This window comes from Oncorhynchus mykiss, chromosome 3, assembly GCF_057628025.1.
Source record: "Oncorhynchus mykiss isolate SJ-2025 chromosome 3, ASM5762802v1, whole genome shotgun sequence".
Classification (NCBI taxonomy): Eukaryota; Metazoa; Chordata; class Actinopteri; order Salmoniformes; family Salmonidae; genus Oncorhynchus; species Oncorhynchus mykiss.
The window spans coordinates 62,146,634-62,164,565 of record NC_143024.1 but is presented as its reverse complement, the minus strand read 5'-3'; the positions used below and the strand labels follow the sequence as shown (position 1 = coordinate 62,164,565).

The following is a 17,932-nucleotide window of genomic DNA, read 5'->3' as shown; positions in this document are numbered from 1 at the left end:
CTTTATCTATTTCTATGGTGCAAACGTGAAAGACCATTGATCGTATTCCACAGTGTGGAGTACAGCTCCCTCTAGAGGAGAATGCAGTTACACATCACAGAAATGTTGTAACAGGTGAAACAAGAGATATGGTCCTGGATGGAAACATAATGAGATCAAGGAATTGGTGTTGTGGATAGCCATAAACACAATTGTAAAGTGAACATTTGTGCACTGCACAGCTTAATTATGGTAAAAGAACAACAACAAGAAAAGTGTGCGTGTGTGTATGCATGAGTGCGTGTGTTCTGGAACGTGACAGCGTAAATTTCCACTAGAGGCCACTGTTATCACACTTCCGACATGATGCGATTAAGGCTCTTGTTTAAAAATGTTTTTTGCATATTCATAAATAAATATATGTTTTATTGTCACATACACCTAGACACGGGCTATATTAAGGCCTAACTAAATTCAATAATGAATAGTTTATTTTAAACAATCATGTAATTACTCATTATAAACTCTAAAATGAAATAGAATTGGAAAAAGTTGGAAACACTGCTCTAAATATTTCTGTACATAATAGATTTGGTAGAGCTCCGAAGTTGAGCTTCGGTAGCAGCTCCATATTGTCCTTTCAAGACAACTGGGGAAAAAACGAGGTCAAATCATGACGTTAGCGATCTTCAGGTCGGAATGTCCGCGCTCTAGAAAGATGCCCGAGTTTCCGAATTGAATGAATGTTCGAAACAATTTTTCTCAATCGGAGCTCGTTGACAGTTATCTTGAATCCACGGAAATCGGAGATTTCCGAGTTCCCAGTTGTTTTGAACACGGCAATAGCCAACGTCATTTGCGCACTCTCCACTCCTGTGATGCACCGCCAGTGCGCGGCAGCAGTTGCTCTCTGAATAAAGAACAGTCGAAGTCCGTGAGTCTTTTTGCATCCTGTCTTTCATCCATGAGAGGTGGCTTTTATTAATTGCAATTGAGAGTTAATATGTTATTGGAGGTGAGGTGGTATATTCCTCATAATTTCTCCATCATATTTTGTACAGAAAGCAACAAGATATGTAGCCTAGACCTCAAAGATAGTTTCGTTATGAATGGATTAAGGGAAGTCGCGTTACAGAAGTGTCTAGGTTTATTTATTTTTTGATACTCTGTAAAATATTATAAATGAACATTTATTGTGCAATTTTATGGATTTGGTTCAGCCAGGACCATCAACACAACCGACATGGCAGTGTCCAATATGGTATTCTCTGACGTGGAAAGTTTTCTGGATACGCATCCTGAGTTGTTTGAGGACTACCTAAACAGAAAAGGGAAACATAGTATGGTGGAGAAATGGCTCAAGAATCACCAGGCAAGCAAAACTTCAGCAAGTACAACCGCAGTCGCCGAGTCGGAGAAAACAAGCGTCAGCGCCTGTAAAGACAGTTGGGCGAGCTGCAAAGGTGATGGGGGCCCGCATAGACGAGCATCGCAGAAGGAACTGCGGAAAACTTTCGCCAGGTCCAAAGCAATGAATTGCAACAGGACATATGATGAGCAAGTCAACTACAGGGCTCAGGAGCCACTGACAAGTATGAGGAGGAGAGCTCTGCTGAGAAAAGCCAGCTCGTTGCCTCCAACCACTGCCCACATCCTGAGCGCGCTCCTGGAGTCGCGAGTGAACATACCTCAGTATCCATCCACAGCTGTCGATTTCAAATATTACCTTAAAGAACACAACGAACGAGAGTTTTTCCTGGAATTGGTAAAAGACATATCTAACGACTTGGATTTAACTAGCCTCAGCTACAAAATCCTGGTGTTTGTGTGTATAATGGTCGATGCAGACCGCTGTTCCTTATTCTTAGTGGAAGGCTCAGCAAATAAGAAGACATTGGTATCCAAATTCTTTGATGTTCATGCAGGTATCACAGTTTTACCCTCCATGAGCAACTCGGATGAAGTTCAGGTTCCTTGGGGAAAGGGAATCATTGGATATGTTGCTGAGCATGGAGAGACAGTCAATATCCCAGATGCCTATCAGGTGTGTGTGTGGTTGTGTGGTTGTGTGTGTGTATGCCTGTGTGTGTGTGTGTGTGAGAGAGAGAGAGAGAGAGAGAGAGAGAGAGAGAGAGAGAGAGCACTCCCACCTTTGTGTTTGTTTGTCTGTGTGCAACAGATGAGATTATGTGGCACATCAACACACAGCTTTGCATTTGCATCAGAATAATAATTGATTAATTTGCATCCTTCCCTCATCTATCACCATACACACAAGCCTATGATGACCGATGACTCTTGATTAATCAACAGCAAAATTGATCTCACCACATGAAGTAAAGAAAGCCTACTGTAATGAAATGGAATTGAGACGTGCATGTTTATACTTCAGTGGTGATGTGATGTTTCACCAGCCACCAGGGATGATGTGGACTATTGCCAAGCTGACTCCCCAGTGGCCCCAGGACCTAACGCTGATCTTATTTGAAGTAGTCTTGATCAATTGATTTACAATCCGGTCTGCAGGCATTGAATGCACAACTCATGCATATACATTCCTGAAGTTAGTGTGGTAGTGCCAAGCCAAACTATGTTGCTTTCAATCGCACTTGAAGATTTGCTAATCAAACACAAAACCATATTAATGGTATAGTCAGGCAGGGTGCTTAGGTTGACATATCCATTCATGGTTGAAGACCATTTTTCCCCACAGCATTTTTGCATGCAACACAATGTCATCACTCCACAATGAGTTAGGGCCTGATCACGGGATCTCACAGGAAGTGATGTGCCTTATAACACAAATGTACTAATAATTGTTATGTGCGCTTATGTCCTTCCATCTTCCATGGATTGTAGGACCGTCGTTTCAGTGATGAGATTGACAAGCTGTCAGGATACAAGACCAAGTCCCTCCTCTGTATGCCCATTCACAACAGTGATGGGGAGATCATTGGAGTAGCCCAGGCCATCAACAAGAGTCCAGGAGGGGCTCTCTTCACTGAAGACGATGAGAAGGTAACTGCAATTTGACTGTTATTTTTGTATTTAATTTTCCAATCAAGAACAACATTCAAAACAGAAATGAAAAGACATTAGACAACAATATAACAAAGTGACAATAGCCTCCTTACAAGACAACCAACAGACAAAAAAAAATAAAAATAAAAAATGATTAAGAAACATTATAAACTGGGTGGTTCAAGCCCTGAATGCTGATTGGTTGAAAGCCATTGTATATCAGACCGTATACCAGGGAATGGGCTCCCGAGTGGCGCAGCGGTCTAAGGCACTGCATCTCAGTGCAAGAGGCGTCACTACAGTCCCTGGTTCCAATCCAGGCTGTATCACATCCGGCCGTGATTGGGAGTCCCATAGGGCGGTGCACAACTGGGCCAGTGTCGTCCGGGTTTGGCCAGGGTAGGCCTTCATTGTAAATAAGAATTTGTTCCTAACTGACTTGCCTAGTTAAATAATAAATAAATATGACAAAATGTTTATTTTTACTGTTCTAGTTACATTGGTAACCAGTTTATAACAGCAATTAGGTACCTCAGGGGTTTGTGGTATATGGCCAATATACCACGGCTGGAGTTCTGTATCCAGGCACTCCGCGTTGCGTTGTGTTGAAGAACAGCCCTTAGCCGTGGTATATTGGTCATATACCACAAACCCCTGAGGTACCTAATTGCTGTTATACCTCCTCAGGTCTTAATGCTTAATTAGATCATATGGTCACCTGAAGTAGGCTACATATTGTACATTGAGTGTGCAAAATTACCTGTGGATTAGATGGAAACAATGTGATGTTAGGGGAGATTCTCCACAAAATCAATAAAGGGTTGCCAAATTCTGTAAAATGTCTCTGACTTCCTCAACCAGTAAGTCATTTTCTCCAGTGGGATACAACTACTTCAGATTTCCATTTCAAGGCAATACATTTTTTTGCAGTTTGATGGTTTGATAGGTAATACTTTACATGTTATACCTCTGTAGTGACACTGTTGTTGCACTAGTAACAACACTCAACTATTTCATTACCATCGAACAACTCAAAATATTCAGTTTTGAGCGACATTAACAGGAGTGTTAGACAAATGGCAATTGCTTGTGCTGAACTTCTCAGCGTAGGTCTCTGTTTCTCCCCTTTCATCTGTCGCACGTTCCAGCCTTCAGTTGTCCCCTCGTTCTGAGAGAGTCCACACATGTAATGGTCCTGACATGTCAGATATAGACGTCTGTTTTACCTCATGTGTAAAAAGGCATGCCTCCATCGTCTCTGGAACAGCCCACATCCTTTTTTCTTTATAGGATCCCAGAAACAATGAAGTCACTGAGGCAGAACACAGAGTGATATGTGGACCGTATTATGAAGACCACTTATAGAGACCATTGACGATTTCTCGTCTGTGAATCACATGAAATGGATAGAAAGAAATACACGAAATCCATCTAAGCCATTCTTAATTAAGCTGCTCTCATTCCGTTGGTAATGACTAAATGAGAGATAAAGCCAGGGGGAAGTTATACCATTATTATGCGTTTACAAAATACTGACCTGTGCATTTCAGGTAAAGATAAGAGTTTTGTAGTCCAAACCGAGGGTTCACATCGGTTAGGTAACATTATCATTGTCCTGTATTAGAGCACAAGTGGCAAATGTTTTTCAGGGATACGGTCTATAGCTGTGGGGTTTGCAAGGCTTGCAAAGGTGCAGGGGTAAGTGGTGTCTTTCTTATGGCTGTCTGTCCACGTTGTAAAGCAGTGGAGACTGATTGGTCATGTACTTTATAATTACCTAAGCATTAATGTCTGCGAGCAAAACTAATTGGCTTTCCCCATCATTTATCTTTCTAACAATGAACCCCCAGCAACGGGGGCTGAACCTGCCATGCATCTACTCAAAGGTAGGAACACTGTCTTTCGTCATCTTGGACCGCCGTAAGACACATTTATGGACGTTGTTTATAAATAGAAGACACCCAGTTTGTAGTGTTTATTGACTCTGTCACAGTGAAGTCATCCAAATACCAATTACATTCAGTGTAGAATTGAACCATTCACAGAGGCGCTTGCAACTACCCTGTCTTCTAGTACTAGATGACATTTACAATGGAATTATAAGAAACTTTGACTACTTGCCACCACATTAATAGGTATGTATTAGCCAAAGTGACTAAACACGGGGGTTGTACAATAAGCAGTAAGCTGTCAGTGGATACACACAAGGGTTTGTGAGTTTTACTGACATGTCTTCCATTCTGAATTGACTCACGCTGAACGCAGATGAGCTAAGTTGACATTTGCACCCAAGACAAAGACACAATCGTCTCTGCGCGAAGGGAAAACATAATAAGGTAGATCCAGTGAGGTAGGAAGGATGCTGGCGTCTCACATTGATCTTCCTGATGGGATCTGCGGATTTCTAATGAGCTGTTATTTGGCACAGTTATTCATTTAGCTCGCTAGCCAGTCTCAGCTAGAGGCATAACGAGTCTGCACTGGCGCTCGGTACTTACGCACTTCAAACCCTTCCACGGCCAGGCAGAGGCAGGCAGCCCTGTGACGTGGCTCACAGTTGTGCAGGGTAGATTTCCAAGGCACATATTGTCTTCCTTCGTCAGTGCATCTCTTAGCCTTGCATTCTTCCAAATAACAGCAACTGCATAAAGCTAAAGGCAGAGGACTCTTTGAAAATAAAAATGAAACCCTTTTGGATATGTTATGGTAGGTAGAATGCACTTATTAAAGGTTTAGAGTTGTCCCACTGTGTATAATGGGTGGAGGGACTAACACAGGGACTAACACAGTCTCTTCACTGTGTTTTCAGCACGTTTCACATTGCATTAGCATCACGCCAATGCACGGGATGGTTACAACTGAATTAGTGATGAAATCCTATGTTGGCCTTTGAGGATGGCAGAAGCTGCATGCTACAATGCAGTAATGCTTTAATTGAAAGACCTTGTAGAATTAAATTTATGAAGTGCACCCTTTCAAACAGACTATCCATTTTTGCTGCAAATGTTTAATTTGACCCCCCCCCCCCCTCCCAATCTGTTGTTGTAAATAAGTGCTTATCACCAACACACTGCACGCTCATTTAATATATTACCGTAGCTAAACATATTTTATGTCTTTGTTCTCAAATGCCACGCTCTGTAAATTGTGTTATGTTGATACCCTACAGGATTAGAGTACTTTGGGAAGCTTGGATAATTTATGCATAATTGTATTTCCTCATTATCTTTATTGGATAAATACACCGATAGACTTTCTCAGACGCAAATAACTTGACCCCATGGTGCAGTGTCTGGTCCTTGAATTATTATTTAGTTTTGCATGATGCTATGCTATAATATTACTGTTTTAAAGATCATTTCAAATGTTATTGTGTAAAATGAGCTAATTGAACACTGCTAGATTGCGCTCCCCTGTCTGTCGAAAAGTGTGTTGTCTGTATACCTGTTTATACACCTGTCAGGTGACTGAGCTGCAGCAACTGAAATGGTATTGGCAGCCAAACAACGCCTGTTCCCACATTCTCAAGTTTTTGGCATGGCTCTGCCACATTCCCTGTCCAATTGAGTTACTGTAATACTGTAACATCCACTTTCGCTCAATTTCACCACTGTACATTTGTAGAGAAGGATGAGGGAACACCATGTCTCATTGGAGCCAAGTTCCCTTCTGAAATGTTCCAAAATGAAGATTTGAAAAACAGAAATAAATACAATCCTGGACTGAGGTTACCAGCATTGTCTCTTTCTCTCTTTCTGGAGGGAAAGGTCAATATGTATGGCCGATGATTAGACATTTTCAATTTGGTATTCAAGTACAATTAACTATAATCACACCTCACACATTGCTGTAATAGACTCCCGGATGGTATGATAACTGAGATTAAGTGAGGCGATAATAAGACAGTAAATCAGACAATAAAGTCCTATATCGCTGACCAATACAGCTGATAGTTTACCATGGGTTCAATGCTGATCACGTTGGAGTGGGAGCCTTATTATGTCTATGTACCATAGTGGGGAGGGTGTACATTGTTGGGGGCTGGGTTGCATGCCTGTACAGTCACCACACAACTTCTCCTCTCCTGTCCTCTGCCCCCTGCCCTGGATAAAGGAAATGTAAATTAAAGACCCCAATGAAATGATTGAGGCTGTCTGGTAACCGTGGCATCAGTCTTACCAGGATATTGCTAGTGTTTGGGCGTTGAGACATGGCCTACTAGAATGATGCTGAGACATTTGTTTATTTCTTTACCTGTATCCCCATTAGCTTTTGCAGAAGCAGTAGCTACTCTTCCTGGGGTCCACAAAAAAAACACAAAACACAACAAGTAACGAAACACTGACAGACACACAAGGACAGACACACAAATTGAAAAATTGGAGATGGAAGGGAGTTCCATGAGATCATGGCTCTGTATAAAACTGCGTCGTCGTGAATTTGTTTTGGACTTGGGGACTGTGAAGAGACCCCTGGTGGCATGCTATGTACTGTATGTATGGGTGTCTGAGATGAATGTTATTTGATTATGCAGACAATCTGTATTTTTCATCACAGTATTATTTCTCATAAAAGCTTGGAGAAGCAGTCACTCTCTCGTCAACCCTCAACCAGGAAAGACTGGCAGGCATGTTGTTGATGTTAGTTCTGTATATGCAGTTAAGGGCAAGGTGTGCTGCTCTGTTCTTAGCCAGACACTAATCAAGATTGGACAAGACCAGAGCCCGAAAAACTAGTACATTTGGTTTTTGTGACAAAAACACCGAACATCTTTTTCTAACAGACATACCCCTCCCCCATCTTCACAACAACTTTGTCGATATGAATTACCCATGATAATTGACCATCCAATGTCATACGTAGGAGTTTATCTTCCTCAACTTGCTCAATGGTGGTGGCTATTCAGCATGATGTGGCGGAGGTCCCTGATGATCTTCTTGGCCTGCCTGCGACACCTGGTGTTGTAGGTGTCCTGGAGGCCTGGCAGTGTGCACCCAATGGTACGTTGGGAGGAGGTGATGTGGTTTATAACTAGCCTCTGAAAGCATATCATGATGACGGAAATGAGTGCTACAGGTCAAGTAGTCATTCAGTTCAGTTACTTTCCCTTTCTTGGGCACAGGATATCTTGAAGCAAATGGGGATAACAGTATGAGCTAGAGAGAGATTGAACATGGGCTAACATCATGTGAGGCGCGCAGTGCTGACTCGTTCCCCTGGCTGACAGCTGTCAAGAGGGCTGGGCGGTGCAGCTCGACCATAGAGATAGATAGAAGACTCATCTTTCTATCTTCGCTATTATAATGTCAGTGACAGCATGGGCATCGCCAGTGAGGCTACCACCCATAGGAATCCCCCCAGTTGTCTACTTTGACCAATTTAAAATGTCGGAGGCATGGTGGAAACTCTTAATGGCGCTGCCCGTGCTAAAATGGCCTTTTGGCCACGAGAGGCCTCTATCATTCTCTATGAGCTCGACCGAACATGCTTCGTTGGACAGCCCTCAGTGACACAGAGCAGGAAATGGTGCTTGGCTCTTTTGATTGGCTGCACTCATGTTGAACTGATGTTGAAATTATGTAGTGTAGCTCGCTCCCGATAAGGCCAGACCCTTGGAGCAAATCAGAGTAATTAGTGCCAATTTGGGCTTGAAGTGATGATCATTATGGAGGACTGGGCCTGTAACCTTTCATCAAATGCCCTCTTTCTCTGCTGTTGATTCACCCTGTTACCCATGGGGGGATTTTCCCTGATTCAGGGATCACTGCAGTGTGATCTTCAAGGTTAGCTGTTTGGCATGAGGTTTGTAAAAACTCTACAAATATTGAAGGTCTCATTACACATCTCCAATGTGAATTTGGGAGAAATAGTTTTTGTGGTAATACTGTAGTAACACAGTGTGTTGAATATTGATCTAGAGATGGATGACACAGGGCATACGTTACAATGACTCGCAGTTATTAATGTGGCAAAATATGTCTGTGTATTTGATCATGTCAAGTCACACTACATGTCGTACCATTGAGAAAGCTGTGTTTGGAGTCCACATACCCCTGTCCTCCAGTTTTGTTCTAGTCCGCACCATTTCTCAGCTTGCAGATGGAACTGTAATCTGCAGAACACAAGGACACCATAATAGTCACACCGATTTAAAGGCTCTCAATCCTCTACTGGTATTAAGCTCCATAAAGAACCAGAGCACTTTATAGCCAAAGCACTTCCGGAGAATATGTCGCAGGGGTAATATATTGTAGTTCAAAGTCTTTTCACACATAACCTAACTTGACATTATTGCGCTGATGCAACACTTACTGTTGTTTCAATGCAATGTGTTTTTAAAAAATGCCTTTTTCTTTTTTTATGTACTCTCTACAACATTGGTTAATCTTGAATTGTTTACAATCATGTAAGTAGTAGAATTTGATTATATTTCGAAAATTAGTAATCAGTTACTAGTCAATATTAAAGATCTTCATACTTTAAACATAATTCAAACATATTTGTCTTGCCAGTACATGTTAACTAGGCTGCAGAGTCACCCTAGGAAGCATGAGAGTTGAATGTATGTGGTAAGGGAGTGGGAAAGCTGAGAGAGGAAGAGGTGAAGCGAGAGGGTCCACTCCCATCAAAATGTGAATACAGCGTTAAGCAGATCAGCTGCCTTCCAGCCTTTGCGACAACAACTCCCATTGTTAGGCCGGAGACTAGACCATCTTGTCATTATACACAGTATCTCTGGCTTTCCCCAACTTAGGTCCTGCTTTGTTCACGCTCCCTCGCCAATGGTCGCATTGCCCAACGGTCCCCCGCCCATTTCGCTTATCTTCCATTGAAAAGGAATGGCTTCAGTTGTTTCATCGCCCTACATCGTCTTCAGTTAATCAGCACCGTTCGACATCATGTGGTGGCATTAGAAGGCTTGTTTTACCCAATCAGTAGTGGTCTGCATGAAGTTAGAGCCACTCAGTGCTGTTAAAGTGTTCTGTGAAAACGTAGCTCCGCAGTCAATAAAGGCATATAAAGGGTTGTGAACCCGCCCTGATAGCTTCCAGAGCCACGCACAAGACCCACAGGAAACTAGATAATTCATCTTCACCTGATCTGTGAAGTGTCTGGAACTATTCATGGTCAAATTGAATAATAAGAGCCAGCTGCATGGTGAGAATTTGTCTCAGTGTGGATTCCTCTTACATCAATAATTGATGCCACCTCCATAAAGAGCAATCACAGCTAAATGCATTTGGAAAGTGCTACATGCACTGCTGACGCAAGTTAGAGAGAACCCTAGTGACATCAGAGGGAAACGGGGGACTTACCGCTGTACGCAGGGGGAGAATAGACGCAACACGGCAAGACTCTTGGCACAGCAACAATGGGCTGAATGGCATAACATCTCTGAATAGATTGAATACAATCCTTAGCTAGCTCAACTAGCTCCTGTAAACAGCTTGTGTAGCTAACGAAATAATTAAGAGCCAGGCTTCGGTGTACAGCAGCCCACTGCAACGCCGTCACGGCCTCGTGGCTTCCCCTACATTAGTAGTGGGTCCCCAAGGCCTCTGTCAGTTTCATTATTAAACCACACCTTTACTGGTCAGCCCTCTGGCCTCTATGGGCTGAAGCCTCTTATTTGTAATGCAGCCTTTGTAGTATAATGGACCTGCTGCAACCTATGCTTTACTTGAGCGTGTGTGTCCCTCTCCTCTTCCCGTTACTTATACAGGCAGATCCATAGCGGGGTCCCCAAAGTCTTGTCTGTAATTAATGTGATCTTGCTGGACGCTGGACAGCCGTTCTGGAAAATCGTTATTAAATCATTCAATAGCTTTAGTGGATGTAAAGGTGTATATGCTATATATAGGGTTGCTGTCTTTCCCCTTATGCTCGGAATGTGAACGTGCTCTATGCGTTATGACGTGTACGTGTGTGTATAGTGAATGCTGTGTAGGCTGCAGAGTCACCCTAGGAAGCATGAGAGTGAATGTATGTGGTAAGGTAGTGACCGGCGGGAGATGCAGAGGCGAAGTGATTGATAGAGATGGTAAGCTGCTTAGTCCTAAAGGGAAATGTGTAGAATAAAACCATTGCCAGCATCATAGATGGACACAGTTGTGCGTCTGGCGCAAATAAAGTCCCAAACTTGGAAATGGGTTGTCTGTCTTAGGCTGGACTTGTTGGTAGTGAGAAGAGCCACGATTTCTCCCTCTGATGATCTTCTGACATGCCCACGGATCTCACGATGGTCCGTGCTCCTTGGGACATTGAAATTGACATTTACAATGGTTACGGTTAGGGTTAGGTAAGGATTATGGGTAAGGGTAGGGTTTAAGGTTAGGGTTTAGGGGTAGGGACGTCCCAAGCATCCCGAATAGCACCGGCCATTTCCGACAGTGAAACATCAGCTTTCCTCAGTGTTAGAGAGCTGGTGGACAAGATGATCTGTGTAACAGTATCTGACGTATCATCGGTAACAGCTGAGTAACTCCCCATTGTTCTTATGGGTCTGAAACCTAAGTGCATTTGTTGGACGTTGTTGGTTGACGCGGTATAAGCAGCAGCCAAAAACAGAGGTGATTTGACTAAACAATGTGAAGCAAAGGACTCTAAATGCTCTTGATCCTTCCTTCGTCAAAGGGCAGTGGTGTAAGTGTCTCTCAGGTAACGCCCCCATGGTCTGTGAGATAGACCTGCCCGTACTCTGTCCCAGATACCGTAGGTCTGATTAGTACGGCGATCCCCACAGCACACTGTAAAGTACCACAAACCCCTTCTCAGTCCCTTGGCTATGCGTGCATGCATGTGCCTCAGAGCATTGTCGAGAATATTGGATTGGCAGCAACAGAAGGAATGCCGTTCGATTTCTGCCTGCGAAGCGTTGATTAGATTTTCATAACACGCTAATGAACCCCCAGCCATCAAGAGTCATACATCATCTAGCCTGCCCTGTAAGCAGGCGGACCCATGTTTTGTGATACAGAAAGAAAGAAAAGGTGGAGTGGAACATGAAATCTGTTATGCAATTCATGTTATCACCTTGAGGCAAAGGGTCAAACCATTCAGTCAAACGGGGGAAATGTAAACTGGATTGATTTATTTGTCTTGGCAATTAAATGACACTGATGAAAGGCCATTCTTTATTAGGTCCATTTTAAAGGTGTGTTTTCCCCCCCCGGGCATGGTATGAGAATATAACCGTGCACACAGCTACGTCGTATTTTCATTCCCCTATAGAGTAAAACTGGCCTCAATATTAATAAAGGCAATATTTTTTGGGGTCAGAAAATGACAGATTAAGCCAATTGTTTTTCAATGGTCGTCATATGTTGACGGATGAAGGACAACAGAGATGATTGTCTGTCCATAAATGCACAATATGTCCGCCTTTTTACATTTGAAGCTCATCTGAAAATCGATGAGTTGAACTTTTGACGGCCAATACGGCCAATAGCTGAATAAATATACAATTCCATTCGTGTTCATGCGTCTCTGTGTGGCCATAGCCTAACAGGGCAGCTGGCAATCATTATTCTGACTTGGAAGACTTTGAACTCACAAACCATATGGCTTATTGCTCTCACATTGACTGTCCTATCTTCAACTAACCTTTCCCCCCTGACCTTGGTGTATTGAACAGTAACGGTTCCTCTGAATCTATTGGCTGGTCACTGAGTGTCAGGCCGGGCATCCTTCGAACAGTGAACCCTTTTTTTCCTGTGTTGAGCTCAGCGTCTGTATGTCCAACCTATTGACTGTCTGCCTGATGTGATGTCTCCACAGGTGCTACAGATGTACCTGCCCTTTTGTGGGATCGCCATCTCCAACGCACAGCTCTTCGCTGCCTCCAGAAAAGAGTATGACAGGAGTCGGGTAAGGGAAGCAGGCAGGGACAAGCCAAGGCAGGGTTGGGGGTTGGAGAGTGCACTAGTATCCAAGTATGGTGTCTCTACATCCCCATAGAGCAGCCGACCTCCTCCCCATTGCTGACACTAGTGAGACTGGGTATTGATCTTTATGAGCCCACTTGCTGCCACTGCAGTAGGGATCAGGGAGCCATGTACAGCCCTGCCTGGACCTCTCTGTTGGAGGAGAGGGCGGGAGGAGGTGGAAGGGACCAGCAGTGTGCCGAGAGGGTCCAGGGTGTAAATCTCACAGGAGGCGTCTAGAGACGCTCTAATGCTTGTCCCACATTGATCTCTGATGGGGGAGAACATAATGAGAACAGAGACCAGCGAGAAGAGGGGAGAGAGATACAGAGATCCTCCACCGTTACTCACTGGTTTATGCTCTCTGCTGTGTCTTATTGAGTTGGTAGTGCTTTAGATAAAGTGCCTGATCTACTTTATTGTGGAACGGTGGCATATGATATTATCCTGTCCCCTTACATATTAGAAACCAATAATTCTAGCTCTGTGAGGTGAAACATCTCCATTGAAATGGCTTTGAGTATTTATTAGTTGCGTCTGAAAAGTGATCTTATGTCTTGTGCAGTGTCTAGTTGACCAGACATGCATTGACTAATAGCAGCAGTAATGTCCGTGTGTCTGTGCTGTGACCTTTGACCCGCAGTCGCTCCTGGAGGTGGTCAACGACCTGTTTGAGGAGCAGACAGACCTGGAGAAGATTGTGAGGAAGATCATGTACCGCGCCCAGACTCTGCTCAAGTGTGAGCGCTGCTCTGTCCAACTGCTGGAGGACATTGAGTCACCGGTAAGCTCTTATTCTCTCTCTCTCTCTCTCTCTCCCTCTGTCTCTCTCTATCTTTCCTCACTGACTAGGGTTAGATTTCTGTACAGAATTCATATCTATCTGATGTATTGTGCTTTGTACTTGACAAATTGTTTGTTACTCCAGTACCTGAGGAAATGCTGGGGGGACATTTCCATTTGAAACAATTCTACCAGTGGTGTTTTCTCTTTTCATCCCACAGGTGGTGAAATTCACCAAGTCGTTCGAACTGCTGTCCCCCAAATGCAGTGCAGACATAGAAAGCAGGTAAAGTTGGTGCACAGTTGTCCATCCCAACAGTCCACTCGTTCCCATGGAGAAATCCACTGTCCAGTCTGGATGTACCGATTAACATGTGAACACTTCACCACCTCATACTGTATACGGAATCTCCTCTGTAAAAAAATCTCTTCATATTTATCAGAGTCATCCAAAGACCCGTGGCCTAGTTGGCCAACTTAAATGCACGTTTGACAAATGAGTTTGTGTGACATTTACGGATTTAAAGATTCAAATCTGTCCAGTTGACAGCCCTTTGAAAGCAGGAGTTCTTTCCACATGAGCTGCGTGTGTGCTTCTGCGTAGTGAGTTCAGCTCGTATTCTGTCACACAAATATCCCCATTTCCCTCTGCTCCTGATGTCAAGGCTCTCGCCAAAGAATCGCAGCTCCGCCTTTGCAGACATACACCGCCGACGGACCTGCGAAGTCTGCGTAAAACCTCATCTGACTAGTTCTAAGCTCAAACAGTGAAAACTGTTTGTTAATTTTCTCTGTGGCACTTCTTCGAAAAAGGGAAGAAAATGTGGAGATTAAATATGGCGGAAGTAATATTGGGGATTGTAAATGCGGAAGGCCATGTTGTAGGAGTCCTCCTTAATTGGGGTTGGGAGCTTCTCTCCCCCGCGAGGCAGGGGAAGGGCTGGAAGTGGAGGGGCTGGAGACAATGTGGGTTGTTTATGGATGGAAAAACCTCACCAAAAGGATGACAAATTATCCTCCAGTCCGGTGCAGGCTACAACAGACATGCCCACTTCAAGGCTGCAATGATAACTACTGCAGTAATTAAAAAAAGCATACTGATATAGTAATCAGTGAAATGTCAGGCTGCAATGGCTGGCCAGTTCAGCCTTTTCTGACAGCAGACGCATAACCTTTAATTTGTGTTGCTCTTATCACGTGAAGTGCACACTGCTCTCCCATAATGGCAGACAAATGACCATAGCCTGATTCCAAGTTATAAAGTAAACAGAAATGATCACCAAGTTCAAAGGAATATGTGTTTATGATGCTATTCCAAAAGGTTATTTTTTTTGCGTAGGGGATTGTGCAAGATTTATGTGTTTAATTAAGTGAATAAATCGGACGTCAAAGGCGTAGGCTTTTTAAAGCACCTGGGAAATTCTATACCCTTGGGGAGAATAATTTTGAGGTACTGTGTGCTTCCATTGCTGGTTCTCTGGCTGCACCTAACGGGAGGCAGAAGAAGCTAGAGAAGCGATCACACTACTGAGGTTTAGTCCCTGCTGCGTGTGTGTGGGTTTTACATCTACATGGGGGAGATATCAGAGAGATTTCAGAGGACACAGTGTCTCTATGTGTATCTTTAAAGTTCCTTGTCAATAAACAAGTATGTACAGTATGGTGTCGTTAGGGGAAAGGCACAGGAGGCGCTAGCTGAGAAATATGCTATGGATGCACCCTAACCTGAATGCGAAGCCTGTGTCGAGGAAGGAGTCAATTCTCCCGCAGTGTGGGCGTCTACTGGGGAGGAAGACAATCACACAATTAACTTTTCATTACTTCAGAAGGTGCTGGAGAGCCTTATTGATATCCATGAGACATTCATTAAATACAAATCATGGCAAAAAGGGAAACAACAACAGCGGACGTGCACGTGCCTGAGTTTGAGATGTGAAAAAGAATCCCTTTTCTAAGATGATAATGATGACGGTTATTGTTGGTAAAAAGACCAAACCAACCAAACAAACGGTTGAACAACATGATCCGACCCACAATGGAAGATTTGTCCTCTCAGTGAACATGCATGTGACTATGGTCCTTCTCCTCCTCTTCTCCACTGCATGTCAACAATTACAACGACCCAAATATTTCACTTTCTTTCTTCTCTTCCCTCCACGTCCGGGTGTCCCTGTAGTTTTAAAGACAGCATGGAGAAGTCCTCCTACTCTGATTGGCTCATCAACAACAGTATAGCAGAGTTGGTAGCGTCCACTGGTCTGCCCGTCAACATCAGTGATGCCTACCAGGATCCCCGGTTTGACGCAGAGGTAAAATCATCTCCTCTGGAGCTACATTACAATATACAGTTGAAGTCAGAAGTTTACATACACTTAGGTTGGAGTCATTTTAAACTTGTTTTTCAACCACTCCACAAATTTCTTGTTGACAAACTATACTTTTGGCAAGTCGGTTAGGACATCTACTTTGTGCATGACACAAGTCATTTTTCCAACAATTGTTTACAGACAGATTATTTCAATTATAATTCACTGTATCACAATTCCAGTGGGTCCGAAGTTTACATACACTAAGTTGACTGTGTCTTTAAACAGCTTGGAAAATTCCAGAAAATTATGTCATGACATTAGAAGCTTCTCATAGGCTAATTGACTTAATTTGCGTCAATTGGAGGTGTACCTGTGGATGTATTTCAAGGACTACCTTCAAACTCAGTGCCTCTTTGCTTGACATCAAGGGAAAATAAAAATAAACCAGCCAAGACCTCAGAAAAAAAATTGTAGACCTCCACAAGTCTGGTTCAACCTTGGGAGCAATTTCCAAACGCCTGAAGGTACCACATTCACCTGTATAAACAATAGTACGCAAGTATAAACACCATGGGACCACGCAGCCGTCATACCGCTCAGGAAGGAGACGTGTTCTGTCTCCTAGAGATGAATGTACCTTGGTGCAAAAAGTGCAAATAAATCCCAGAACAACAACAAAGGACCTTATGAAGATGCTGGAGGAAAGGTACAAAAGTATCTATATCCACAGTAAAACGAGTCCTATATCGACATAACCTGAAAGGCCACTCAGCAAGGAAGAAGCCACTGCTCCAGAACTGCCATAAAAAAGCCAGACTACGGTTTGCAACTGCACATGGGGACAAAGATCGTACTTTTTGGAGAAATGTCCTCTGGTCTGATGAAACAAAAATAGAACTGTTTGGCCATAATGACCATTGTTATGTTTGGAGGAAAAAGAGGGAGGCTTGCCAGCCGAAGAACACCATCCCAACCGTGAAGCACGGTGGTGGCAGCATCATGTTGTGGGGGTGCTTTGCTGCAGGAGGGACTGGTGCACTTCACAAAATAGATGGCATCATGAGGATGGAAAATTATGTGGATATATTGAAGCAACATCTCAAGACATCAGTCAGGAAGTTAAAGCTTGGTCGCAAATGGGTCTTCCAAATGGACAGTGAGCACAAGCATACTTCCAAAGTTTGGGGTCATGGCTTAAGGACAACAAAGTCAAGGTATTGGAGTGGCCATCGCAAAGCCCTGACCTCAATCCTATAGAAAATTTGTGGGCAGAACTGAAAAAGCGTGTGCAAGCAAGGAGGTCTACAAACCTGACTCAGTTACATCAGCTCTGTCAGGAGGAATGGGCCAAAATTCACCTAACCTATTGTGGGAAGCTTGTGGAAGGCTACCCAGATCGTTTGACCCAAGTTAAACAATTTAAAGGCAATGCTACCAAATGCTAATCGAGTGTATGTAAACCTCTGACACACTGGGAATGTGATGAAAGAAATAAAAGCTGAAATAAATCATTCTCTCTACTATTATTCTGACATTTTACATTCTTAAAATAAAGTGGTGATCCTAACTGACCAAAGACAGGGAATTTTTACTAGGATTAAATGTCAGGAATTGTGAAAACTGAGTTTAGATGTATTTGGCAAAGGTGTATGTGAACTTCCGACTTCAACTGTACTGTATACAGTGCCTTCAGAAAGTATTCAGACCCTTTGACTTTTTCCACATTTTGTTACGTTACAGCCCTATTCTAAAATGGATTATTGTTTTTTCCCCTCATCAATCTACACACAATACAACATAATGACAAAGCAAAAATAGTTTTGTAGAAATGTTTTGCAAATTTATATATAAAAAATCAAATATCACATTACATAAGTATTCAGACCCTTTACTCAGTGCTGTATTGAAGGACCTTTG

At 43.2% G+C, this 17,932-nt stretch overlaps 1 protein-coding gene across 2 annotated transcripts in view; it reads left to right on the top strand.

Moving 5' to 3' along the window:
• The first annotated feature begins 575 nt into the window (after window positions 1–575).
• The window catches only part of pde11a (phosphodiesterase 11a), a 56,712-nt gene continuing 39,355 nt past the window's right edge, over window positions 576–17,932 (top strand). The window contains exons 1-6 of one of the 2 annotated variants that reach the window (XM_021597227.3): window positions 576–2,023; window positions 2,839–2,997; window positions 12,778–12,867; window positions 13,567–13,707; window positions 13,928–13,992; window positions 15,883–16,015. In XM_021597227.3, the coding sequence (XP_021452902.1) occupies window positions 1,223–2,023; window positions 2,839–2,997; window positions 12,778–12,867; window positions 13,567–13,707; window positions 13,928–13,992; window positions 15,883–16,015 (1,389 nt within the window). In that variant the 5' untranslated portion in view covers window positions 576–1,222. The remainder of the gene's footprint in view (window positions 2,024–2,838; window positions 2,998–12,777; window positions 12,868–13,566; window positions 13,708–13,927; window positions 13,993–15,882; window positions 16,016–17,932) is intronic. The other variant, XM_090229811.1, reaches the window with a different exon arrangement.